We start from the raw sequence: 13830 nt of genomic DNA, 5'->3' as shown, positions 1-13830 counted from the left end.
CCAATGGAAAAAAGACAGTCTCTTTAACAAATGGTGCTGGGAGAACTGGACAGCAACATGCAGAAGGTTGAAACTAGACCACTTTCTCACACCATTCACAAAAATAAACTCAAAATGGATAAAGGACCTGAATGTGAGACAGGAAACCATCAAAACCTTAGAGGAGAAAGCAGGAAAAGACCTCTCTGACCTCAGCCGTAGCAATCTCTTACTCGGCACATCCCCAAAGGCAAGGGAATTAAAAGCAAAAGTGAATTACTGGGACCTTATGAAGATAAAAAGCTTCTGCACAGCAAAGGAAACAACCAACAAAACTAAAAGGCAACCAACGGAATGGGAAAAGATATTTGCAAATGACACATCGGACAAAGGGCTAGTATCCAAAATCTATAAAGAGCTCATCAAACTCCACACCCGAAAAACAAATAACCCAGTGAAGAAATGGGCAGAAAACATGAATAGACACTTCTCTAAAGAAGACATCCGGATGGCCAACAGGCACATGAAAAGATGTTCAACGTCGCTCCTTATCAGGGAAATACAAATCAAAACCACACTCAGATACCACCTCACGCCAGTCAGAGTGGCCAAAATGAAGAAATCAGGAGACTATAGATGCTGGAGAGGATGTGGAGAAACAGGAACCCTCTTGCACTGTTGGTGGGAATGCAAATTGGTGCAGTCGCTCTGGAAAGCAGTGTGGAGGTTCCTCAGAAAATTAAAAATAGACCTACCCTATGACCCAGCAATAGCACTGCTAGGAATTTATCCAAGGGATACAGGAGTACTGATGCATAGGGGCACCTGTACCCCAATGTTTATAGCAGCACTCTCAACAATAGCCAAATTATGGAAAGAGCCTAAATGTCCATCAACTGATGAATGGATAAAGAAACTGTGGTTTATATACACAATGGAATACTACGTGGCAATGAGAAAAAATGAAATATGGCCTTTTGTAGCAACATGGATGGAACTGGAGAGTGTGATGCTAAGTGAAATAAGCCATACAGAGAAAGACAGATACCATATGGTTTCACTCTTATGTGGATCCTGAGAAACATAACAGAAACCCATGGGGGAGGGGAAGGAAAAAAAAAAAAAAAAAAAAGAGGTTAGAGTGGGAGAGAGCCAAAGCATTAGAGACTGTTAAAAAACTGAGAACAAACTGAGGGTTGATGGGGGGTGGGAGGGAGGACAGGGTGGGTGATGGGTATTGAGGAGGGCACCTTTTGGGATGAGCACTGGGTGTTGTATGGAAACCAATTTGACAGTAAATTTCATATATTAAAAAATAAAAAAAAATAAAAAAATAAATAAATAAATATGCTATTAGCCAGTAAAAAAAAAAAAAATAAATAAAAACTTTTAGGAGAGTAGATCTCATGTTAATGTTCTAACCACATTTAATAAAAAAGAATGATTCAAATATTTCACCAACATCTTCACTTTTCTAACATCTTCATTTGAAAGAGTTATTTTCAGTTTCAAAAGAACTAAAACTCCACCAAAGTAAACCAAATGGCTGATATTCCCATTCCTTTGACTTTTTAACTATATTAGGTCTCAGATGGATGGGAATGTGTGTGTTACTTTCAAACAAACTTAGAGCCTTTTCCTGTGATTACTGATAATTATTCTTTCATAAAGTTAAACTCCATCAAGTTTTAAAATTATAACACTGATGCGGTAAATTGATTGAAAAAACAAGTACTCCATTATGTTAAATGAGATAAGTCCAACAGAGAAAGACAAATACTTGTAAGGATATCATTTATATGTGTAATCTAGAAAAGCCAAACTCATAAAACCCCTTGGGGCTGGGGCTTGGGGAAATTGGGCAGATGTTGTTTAAGGATAAAAACTTATAACCAGTAGATGAGTAAGTCCTGGAGATCAAATGCACTGCATAGTTATTACGGACAATACTATATAATATACTTCAAAGTTACTAAAATTAAATTTGAATTAGTCCCACCACAAAAAAGAAATGACAATTATGTAACATAATAGAGGTGTTAGCTAATGCTATTATGGTAATATTGCAATATATAAATGTATCAAAGCAACATATTACACACTTTAAACTTATACAATGTAGTATGTCAATTGCATCTCAATAAAAATAATAAAAAAGAAGCCAGTATTCATCTAACTTAGATAAACCAGTAGATTTGTTTAACAGATGAGGAAAATCTACTACTGTGTAACAATATATAAGAAAAGGAACATATTTAATATAACATGTTTTTAATGTCTGGGTTTTATTTTCAAATAAGCCTACCCTGAGTTTGAGAGCATAATTACATGCACAAACACTGTTATAAGACTGAAAAAATAATAAAAATGTATAATTTAAATTGTAGGACTTTGAAGAATCTGAAATATTAAACTCACAAACTCCCTAGATTACAAGGATACGTAAGTTTTATGAAAAGAAAAAATTAACAGGATTAGTCTTTCTTCAAAAGCCCTGTAGTATGATAATTCTGAGAAGCAGTTAAAATTACAATAAAAATGACAAAAAATTTATAGCCCTAGATAGTAATAATTATAAAAGTTAAATTATTTTCTCACCTGTTCTGGGTTCGCTATGAAGTTTATGGCAGTATGGTGGCGATCATCTTCCTGTAATAAGCTGAAGGTAAACTGATAGTCAATCAAAAGGCTGTCTGTGGGGAAAAAAATACAATCCTGATATGCACTTTTACAAACTATTTGATAAACAAAAGTTAGGTGAAAACATACTGCATATCAGTATTAAAAATTATTCTCATTAATTATTAGTGGCCCACTCAAGATTGACAAAATATAATTCTTTGTCATCGAGCAACAAAAAGCAAAATACAGATATGGAAGAAGTCCTAATTCTTTAAAAATTATATGTATTACTTCTGTTGTCATTACAAAAGTTCTACAAACACAACAGACATTCTGGAAACTACACAAAAGTAAAAAATAAACTAAAAGTCAACCATAACCTTACAACTAGAGAAAAATATAGGCAACATTTTGGTGCATTTTATTCCATTTAAAATTTTGTAGATAGAAAAACAGACAGGAAGACATTTTGGTATCCTACTTTCAAAAAGTCAAAAATTTTTGAAAACATGAACTTTAAATGATAAAGAATATTTCATCACATACTAAAATGCATTTATTTGTTCCTTTATTATTATGGTAATTTTTATCTTTAGCATTTTTAAAATGTCCCTATGATAAACATCATTCTACAGAAGTGACTCATTAACAATTGACAAAAAGAAATCGGAGTAAACAATTATTAATTTTATTCATATATAATGTTGAAACCAAGGTGAAACATTTGAATGTTATAATATATATCATGAGTAGCTTCATAGGCTATATAGGAGTGAAGAATTACTCATTAATGTTAAACTGCGACCTTTACAAAAACATTTCAAATTATTTTACAGACGACTTCTATGTTCTGGATATATATCTTTCACATTATGCCCTCAGCCATTACACACTATTAAAATAAAAAGTAAAGACAGGTGTAATATCACTGAAATTATTGTTAAAATTATCAAGGCATCATTCTTCATGTTGTTTACTATATACTTTATAAGGTCCACCTCATGTATTACCTATACAATTTATTGTAAGGCAACACTTCGTCCTTCTCAGAATTTATATGAGATAATGAGAATTATGCAAAAGGTCATATTTCCAATTTTCACCTGACTGCCAGAAACTATAGCAGCAAATTCAATAGGCCAGTGTGTTCTAGGCACAGGGAACACAACAATAAATAAAAATTTCTGCCCTCGTGAAACTTACATATTTTATTGGATGGACATTAGAAATCAGTAAATAACCTAAGTATATAGTATAACAGATGCCAATGAGTGTTTTCAAGAAAAATAAACTAGCATAAAGGAAAGAAATTGCTGTTGGGGTAGGGGTATGGTTGCAATTTTGAGAAGGAACACTTAAAGATCGAAGATAGTAGGAATATAAGCCATGGAGTTTACTGACGAAAATACAATCCAGACAGAGGAAATGAATACAAAAACCTAACAACAACAACAACAAACCCCAGAAGTCTTAATTAGGATTCTTGTAAAGAAGCTGTGGCAAGACGCAGCCAAGAAGTGATGGTGGCGAGGGTGACAGCAGTGGAGGTCACAAGAAGAGGTCAGTCACTAGGAATGTATTTGGTAGGTACAACACACAGGTTTAGTTGAATAACCGGATGTAGCATTTGAAAAAAAGAACGGTAAAGTTTTTTGATCCAAGAGCATACAAAATGAGAGCATTAACTGAGACGAGTAAGAAGACTAGGTTTTATTTGGGGGGAGTCGGAGGAAAAATATGAGCTTAGTTTTGAAAATGGGAAGGTTTAGATACTTACTGAATTTCTACGTGATCAGCTGAATTGAGCTCAACAGTTTGTTTCAGAGAGGACAAGTTGGAAATTATCAACATTTTAGATGAGATTTGATACAATGAAGCCAGGAAATCAACAGTTCTTTAACTGTTGAGTAAGTCCTGGAGATCAAATGCACTGCATAGTTATTACAGACAATACTATGTAATATACTTAAAAGTTACTAAACTTTTAGGCAACTTTTAGGCAATTCTGCTCTTTAGCAGAATTGCAAGGGATAAGCCCTGAGGCACACCAATGCAAATAATCAGATCCTCAGGAGGAGCCAACAAATGAGGCTGAGAGAGCAAGCTACGAGATAGGAATAAAACCAGAACTTAGTGTCTTCTTGTTTAAAAAAGAGAATAGTGTTCACCCCGGTCAGTTGCAGTGGGCAGGGGTTGAGAGGACTGCAATATTGAGGACAGGTAATATCTATTCAAAATGAAGGAAAAATACAACTGAGGAAATGTAAACACTTCAAAACTAATTTCAAGAATTTGCATAATTATACGTGTGTGTGTGTGTGTGTGTGTGTAAATTTTTTTTTTGGGGGGGGGGCTTGAAACTAAGTATTGAGAAGTCAAGAGTAGATAGCTCCTTGGAAGTAAGGACTGGGGCACTGGACACCTACGTAGCTATAAGCAGAGGCTGAAATGCCCCAAGCGCACAGACTTTCTTCTGCTTTTATAGACTCTAGCCTGTGCCACAATCGTGTCCAATCGAATTCTTTGCCAGGCATTCAACTTTGATTTTACTATTCTCATTTACTGGAGTTGGAAGTACAAGGCAAGTATAATGTATATTATATATGGTAATGATCATTCCTAATGTCAGCTGGGCTAAAAAAAATAAGTCTGAATCCTGGAACGAACCTAGTAGGAGTATCACTCGATTCAAGTGACTAATAAGAGTACGTATCAGTGAATGATAATTACTAATTTTTTTTAAAAAATTTTAAGTAGGCTTCATGCCCAGCACAGAGCCCAAGACAGAACTTGAACTCACGACCCTGAGATCAAGACCTGAGCTGAGATCAAGAGTCGGACACTTAACCAACTGAGCCACCTAGGTGCTCCCAAAATGTTCCTTTTAAAGCTGCTTAAACCAAAGTCTTCCAGAAACCAAGTGTGCAATTTTCTACTTAACTAGGAGATGACCTACTTCTACCCCCACCAGTTTTAGTCATTTTGCTGGTATATTTTTAGGGGGGGTTACAAATGAGTAATTACCTGGCACTTAAAACACGTATCTTAATGCTGAAATTTACTCTGAAATTCTTAGCTAAATACAGTACAGGACATAAAACACTAACATTTAAAATGTGTACCACGTTTATGCAAATGTACATAATCTGAAAAGAAGTTTTTATATTGCTTTAATGAACCACTTCATTATGGTATACAAAATAAGAAGTCCCCTTCCCTTTCTTTCCTTTCCTTGCCCTTCCCTTATTCTTGAACTAGTATGCAAAGGGCTGCATTCTGGTAATTCTTTCCTTCAGGTTTATTTTTATTTTAATATATATTTTTAAGTGAAAAAAAGGAAGTCCTGTTTGATTATGAATCAACTCAATTTATTGCATTATCCATAGATACAGAGTAATGACGAACTAGCAGGAGGGCTAAGTGTGAACAAGAGAGGTGAGAGAATTACTTTTTTTTTTTAACCCAATATAGTTAACATACAGTGTTAACTTAGTTTCAGGTGTACAATACAGTGATTCAAAAGTTCTACACATTCTCAGTGCTCCCTAAGTTAAGTGTACTGTTAACGCCCTTAACCTATTCCATCCATCCCCCCACCCACCTCCCCTTGTTCTCTATAGTTAAGAGCCTGGTTTTTGGTTTGTCTCCTTTTTTTTTTTTTTTTAGTCTCTTTTTATTTTTCCTTTGTTCATTTGTTTTGCCTTGTTTTCTCCAATTCCATATATGAGTGAAATCATATGGCATTTGTCTTCCTCTGGCTGACTTATTTCACTTAGCATTATACTCTCTGGATCCGTTCATGTTATTGCAAAAGGCAAGATTTCTTTCCTTTTTATGGCTGAATTAATATTCCAGTGTATACATATACCACATTGTCTTTATGCATTCATCTATTGATGGACACTTGGGCTGCTTCCATACTTTGGCTATTGTAAGTAATGCTGCAATAAACATAGGAGTGCATATATCTTTTTTAATTAGTGTTTTCATATTCTTTGGCTAAATACCCAGAAGTGGAATTACTGGATCATATGGTAGTTCTATTTTTATTTTTTTTGATGAACCTCCATACTGTTTTCCACATTGGCTAACACTTTGCATTCCCACCAACAGTGTTAAGAGGGTTCCCCTTTCTCTACATCCTTGACAACACTTGTTGTTTATTGTGCTGTTGATTTTAGCCATTCTGAAGGGTGTGAGGTGATATCTCACTGTGGTTTTGATTTGCATTTCTCTGCTCATGAATGATGTTAAGCATCTTTTCATGTGTCTATCGGCCATCTGTATGTCTTCCTTATAGAAATGTCTGTTCATGTCTTCTGCCCTTTTAAAATTAGATTATTTGCTTTGTAGGTGTTGAGTTGTGTAAGTTCTTTATATACTTCGCTTCTCCCATTCACTAGGTTGTCTTTTAGGGAGAACAACTTCTTAAATTAGGAGAAATTGCATGTTTTTATACTGATTGGCATAAATACAAATTTATAAGAAAGGGAAAAATTGATGAGACAGGAGAGAGAGGAGAAAGTTTAGAATGATGTCCTTGGGTAGGTAAAAGGCAATGAACTCAGAACTCATGGCCCAGTGGTGCATTCCCTAGGTTTGTGGAGTATGGTTTGTTTGCTGTTTTTGCTTCCTATATATCCCCACCTCAGTGCTAGAGCATCTGCAATCTGGAAACATCAACAAACCATATATATATATATACACACACATATATATGGTTTTATAAATATATATAAATATTATATATTATATAATATACATTTTATAAATATATAAATATAAATATAATATAAATATATAAATAATATATAAATATATAAACATATATTTATAAATATATAATATATATTATATATTTAGAAATATATATTATATATTATATAATATAATATATTATATAATATATTATATAATATATAAATATATAAATAAATATATACAAATATAATATATATTTATAAACCATATTCATCCTGCACTAAGGTGAGCAGAGTTGGAGCCTGTATTGCTGCAAGAAATATAGCAAAGAGTTAAGTTTTACTAAACCTCAGTAGCATTCACAACTTTCAAATGATATTATATATACTGTGAAAGTATATATAATATATATACATGAAAGTACATGCACTATACTTTGAAGTGTAATTGAAATTTCATAATTAAAAAAATATAAACTGCATACTGCATGTTCAAATATATTAGATTAGAAACAATTATCTGAAAACTTTGTGGATTGAAAAAACAAGAGGGATATATTTCACAACTTTAAGAAATCATACACACTGTATAAATCAATCCTCTGATTTCACAGACTGAACCCTGAAGTTTGGAACACCTATAAAGAATACAGCTAGCTTTTAAATATCTTGGCTAACGGGGCGCCTGGGTGGCTCAGTCGGTTGAGCGTCCGACTTCGGCTCAGGTCATGATCTCACCGTCTGTGAGTTCGAGCCCCACGTCAGGCTCTGTGCTGACAGCTCAGAGCCTGGAGCCTGTTTCAGATTCTGTGTCTCCCTCTCTCTGACCCTCCCCCGTTCATGCTCTCTCTCTCTCTGTCTCAAAAATAAATAAAACATTTAAAATAAATAAATAAATAAATATCTTGGCTAACAAGCAGCAATCTGTGATAATTCCAGGAAAATCAGAAGTTCTCAATTAATTTCCCAATTGTATCTAAAAATGAAGTCTACAAACAGAAGTAAAAGAGATGCAAAAACAGTCATTCTTCTTTATTATCTCTTTCACTTTTTGTATAAACTTGATAGGCCTTAAAGTGAATATGATCCTAACTGTATAGATAAGGAAGTGAAAACAAAGAGAAAAAAGTTGACATCTTTGATTTTGTTAGTTTGACTAGCATCGTGAGAAGAGAAACATATCATTTTATCACTATAGATTAGGTATATATAATAATTTAACATGAGTAGCTGTCTAGTCATTTAAAATATCTATTCAGTATGCATCAAAAAAAGGGAAAATCTAAAAAAATGCAACAAATGACAGATGGAGAAAATAACAATGAAGACTACAATAAAAAGGAGCTAAAATATTAAAACTGTAAAAAAACCAATAAAGTAATAAAATAACAGTAAAATTAAACAGAATAATAGAATCAGAAGATAAAATAATTAAAATAACATAAAATTGAATCAGTGCCATATAGGTCAAATCTGAAAAAGCCTCCCAGAGAAGAGATGAAAATCACTCAAAAAGAATAATAGGCATAGAAATTTTGAGTATATGCATGACTAATGTTGTTAAAGCAGACACTGTAACAAATTGGAAAAAGCATAAATAATATACACATATTATATACATATATATTAAATATACGATAGAAAAGACCTGTTGAAGACTAAAACCTAAATATTGAAATACCTGACATAAAAGATAAAAAGAATCCAGCATTATTCATAACAGCCCCAAAATAAAAACAACCCAAATGTCCCTCAGTTGGTGAATGGTAATCAAAATGAATTATGTCCATGCAAAGGAATACTATTTTGCCATAGAAAGGAATGAAGTAGTGATCCTTGTTTAACGTGAATGAATCTTAAAACATTATGATAAAAATAAAAGATGCCAGTCACAAAAGGCCACATATTCTACAATATATATATAACATATATATATAATATATATATTTGTTTACTCTGCTATATATAATATATATTTTATATATATATATAATAACAATCCATAGAGATAGAAAACAAATCCATAGAGATAGAAAGAAGATTTGTTAGGGTTTGGGGGAAGGAAGAATGAGGAGTGACTGTTACTATGTACTGGGTTTCTCTTAGGAGTAGTGAAAATGTTCTAAAATTAGATCATGGTGATGGTCACACAACTTTCTGAATATACTAAAAACCACTTTTGTGTACACCTTAAAAAGAATAAGAGTTGAGTATCTGAATTATATCTCAATAAAGCTGTTATTTAAAAAATACTACTGACATGTGGGCACATCCCTGTGGGCATGTGCACACATTATACATACACACACATTCACACAGACAAATGAGTTATTTACAAAGGATGATAAGTTAAGATGCCAAGTTTTCTAAAGTAACAATATATGTCAAAAGGCAAGAAACTGGACCAGTTATTTATAGAATATGTATATTCAACCATGCTGTCTACACAGAAAAGCAACATAGTGATAAATTTCAGGCAAGCAAATGTCCTAAAAGTACATGATCTATATATTATTCTCCTGAAAAAAAAAAATTACTCCTGCCCATTCTAAAACGAAGAGACAAATACAAATAAGGAAGCAGCATAACAAAAAGGTCTGGCAGTGAATAGATGACCAATTTCAAGTTAGAATAAAAGAAGAAAACAAAATTATCTTTTTATGGCTAAGATCAGATTGTTTACCAGGAAATATAAAACAATTATAACTATAAGTTTAACATGTGGCCAGATATAATATAAAAATATAAGCACCTACAACTCTTATTTGGGGGCTATTTTAGTAGATTGGTGATTATGCCTACCTCTCCACCAAAAAAAAACAAAACAAAACAAAACAAAAAACACACTGCATTAACAATTACACAATTAGCTTAATATCTAAGATCTCCAGACTTTTTTAAAATCCTTAATTTTGCTTATAACAAAGCTGTCCTGGGAGTATAGTGTTTACATCCTATAAGTCTTTTTGAAAATTGAACACAAAAAACCTGATACATAATTAAAGTACATATGGAAATTGAATTCTAGAATCATGTCATGAGGGATAATAACAGAAAGACAATGAGGCAGGTGAAAATGTAGTAAGTGGATAAAATATTAAATGGAGTGCACAAGATTTCCGTGAAAGGCAGCAGCAAGGAGAGGTGGAATACTGCTTCAGAGGAGATGAAATTCTTGAACAGGTAAAGAAAAGCAATTATTTGTCAATGTCAAAGGGACCAAGGCAGATACTATTCCCATGCCTAATCAACATTACGAAAGAAAAAACATTCAGATCTTCCCTTGGAGAACAGCAAGGTTTCAGGGCACAGTAAGTTTCAATTAAAGCAAGACAGTGGAGTTCCATAATACTCTCTAGAGTACTATGCTAAGCTAAAGAACTCAGAGAAAAACAAACACCATATGATTTTATTTGTATGTGCAATTTAAAACACAAAACACATGACCAAAGTGAAAAAAAGAGAGGCAAACCAAGAAAAAGACTCTTCACTACAGAGAACTATAGTTACCAGAAGGGAGGTGGGTGGGAGGATGGGTTAAATAGGTGACAGGAATTAAGGAGTACACTTGTGATGAGCACCAGGTGTTGTACAGAAGTGCTGAATCACTATATTGCACACCTGAAACCAGTATTACACTGTATGTTAACTAACTGGAATTTAAATAAAAGCTTTAAAAATAAGATAGTAGATATATATATATATATATATATATATATATATAGAGAGAGAGAGAGAGAGAGAGAGAGAGAGAGAGATACACACACACACACATACACACACATACACTTGGTGACTTAATTTAAGAAATACTTTTTTTAAAAAGGAAAGAAAGAACAACACCCCAGAACCAAATGAGCATATGTAGCTCCCATATTTTGGTTTCTAAATACCATTCTCCAATATAAAAAACCATAGCTTCCTGGAAAAATGGTTGATTCCAGGGAAAGGGCAGGAAAAGTACAAGGTAAGTCTGAAATATCTTGCAGTGCAAGAAAATAAGAAAGCACTCAGAAAATGATGGAGTCGTGCCAGAAGGAAGGAAGCAAGAGACAATTTGAAGTATTCCCAATAGCCAAATCTAGGAAACAGCTATAAAATAATAGTAATTTATTATAAGCCATAAAATACATATCCATAAGGCAATACTGATATAAACAAATAACTGAATAAACAAATAACTGAGAGAAAAGGAACAGCTCTTCCTTATTGCAGAAGAAATAAATGCAGAAGAAATAACACAACAGAAAATCACCATTTGGCAAGCACATTGATAATAATTCTTTCAGGTAAGAATTGTCAATATATGGTAAAAATAGTGGGTGATAGTATAATGAGAAATAGGATATTTACCTAATTTCAAAAAATCTCCTCATAAAGTACTCACGAAATACGAAAAAACAAAAACAAAAACCAGTAGCTCTAGAGTGAACAAAGTGGTACAAAGTGGTACAGTTGATTAACAACTGATCAAAGATAACAGCATCAGTGATGGGAAAAACTGGTATCATATGCTTCCTGATAGGATTCACTGAGAAAGACACATCACTTCTGTGCTATCCTTAGTAAAAATGCATAACCTGAATTTAATCATGAAAAAACATCAAATACTATAAACATGTGTCCAACACTTTCCGAGGGTCAAGATCATAAAGAAATATTTGCAAATATTTGTAAACCTGTAATTATTTCACATTAAAAATGTAAAAGAACTTTTTAAAAAGCTGCATATATGTCTCAAGTTTCATCCATGACACATATTTCAGGATTTCCATTCATCTGTCAATGGAAATTTAAGCTGTTTTTATGTGTTGGCTATTCTGAATAGTGGTGCAATGAACACTAGAGTGCTATTATCTCTTTGAGATCCTGATTTTAATTCTTTTAGATAAACACCCAGAAGTAAAGCTGCTGGAGTTAAATGAAATAAACCAATCACAGGAGGATAAATACTGCATAATTCTATTTGTATAATGTATCTAAAATAGTCAAACTTATAAATCAGAGAGTAGCACGGTGGTTGCCAGGAACCAAAGGAGGGGGGCAGCAGAGAATGGCTAAAGAAAAGACATAAAGTGTCAAATACACAAGGTAAAAGAGTTCTAGAGATTTGCTTTGCAGCATTGTCCCTACAATTACCAGTACTGTGTCGTACACTTAAATTATTTTTAAGAGGGTAGACTTCATGTTAAAAATAAAACATAAAATTTAATTTTTAAACTGTCAATACAAAAAAAAAGAATAAAATTATCTGAAAACTATGGTACACTGATAGTTACAAGAGAGCAAAAAAATGGCATAAAGATATTATAAGGATAAATTAAAAATTAATGAATAATAAAGAATAATTTTGAGAAGTATTTCCTTTGTGATCTGATGTTTGGGGAAGAAATAAATACACAAAATGTGTGTATTAGTTTCTTACTGCTGCTGTAACAAATAACAACAAATTCAGTGGCTTAAAACAACATGAATTTATTCTCATAGTTCTGGAAGTCTGAAGTCCAAATGAAACTTACATAGTAAAACAAAGTTAGGAGTGGTTTGTTCTGGAAGCACTCAAAAAAAATTCACTTCCTTGCCTTTTCCAGCTTCTAAAAATTGTTCATTCCTTAGCTCATGGCTCTGTCCTCTTTCCAACCTCTTTTTTCCCATGATCCCGTCTCCCAGTGCTGTAGTCAAATCTCCCTCTGCCTCCCTCTCGTAAGAATGCTTGTAATTACACTGGGTCCACAAGAATGCTCTCCCCATATCAAGATCGTCAAGTTAATCAAATCTGCAAATTCATGTTTACCATTTAAAGTAAAATATTCATAAATTTTAGGATTAGGATATGTACATTTTTGCGGAAGGAAGGCTGAATAATGCCTTCCTTTATTTACTTATCTATGTACATAAATAAATGACTGGGGAAATATCCAATGCGATGTTAGCAATAACTTTCTCTGGGTAAAAGAATTATTAGCAATTTTAATTTGTCTTGTTTCTTTTCTAGAATGAACGTGCATTACTACCATAATTGGGCCAAAAAAAAAGGAGATTTTTAAAAGTGGTGCTCAGAGGACATTTTTCTTTTGATCTTTGATCTTTAACATGTTTTTCAAATGATTTACACTTAAGGATTAGGTAATTAGATTTATATGGCTATATATCTGTCTAAAAATGGCATATCTCATTTCTAATTCACTTCGTAGGTATAGGACAAAAAAACATGTAAAATAATCTATCTCTCTTGCTAACCTTCTATGACTAGAGCAAACCAAGGGTTGAATTCCAACATGCAGTAGCCAATTTTTTTTAGATAGTTCAGTCAGTACTGGACTAGCAGTCATGGACCAAAAAAAAAAAAAAAAAAAAACTGGCTGCTATTTACTGGGAAGAATTAATAACATGTTACATACAAAATTAAGGTCATGAATAAAGCACAGCATCAAAAAAAGGAGTTATGCAAACAGAATATCAAGAGGAAAGCCTTGAATATGTACAAAATACTTAAAGAGGTCAGATATTACAGCAAATTAATGATTAA

At 33.0% G+C, this 13830-nt stretch overlaps 1 protein-coding gene across 5 annotated transcripts in view; it reads right to left on the bottom strand.

Moving 5' to 3' along the window:
• ATRNL1 (attractin like 1) overlaps positions 1–13830 on the bottom strand; it is a 777769-nt gene that overhangs the window by 487987 nt on the left and 275952 nt on the right. For 4 of the 5 annotated variants that reach the window (XM_042908169.1, XM_042908170.1, XM_042908171.1 and 1 more), the window contains exons 22-23: positions 4736–4828; positions 2578–2672 (exon numbers count right to left, since the gene is read on the bottom strand). In XM_042908169.1, coding sequence (XP_042764103.1) covers positions 2578–2672; positions 4736–4828 — 188 coding nt within the window. The remainder of the gene's footprint in view (positions 1–2577; positions 2673–4735; positions 4829–13830) is intronic. The other variant, XM_042908168.1, reaches the window with a different exon arrangement.

The sequence above is a fragment of the Panthera leo genome, chromosome D2 (genome assembly GCF_018350215.1).
Source record: "Panthera leo isolate Ple1 chromosome D2, P.leo_Ple1_pat1.1, whole genome shotgun sequence".
Lineage (NCBI taxonomy): Eukaryota > Metazoa > Chordata > Mammalia > Carnivora > Felidae > Panthera > Panthera leo.
This window is presented reverse-complemented; position numbering and strand designations above follow the sequence as displayed.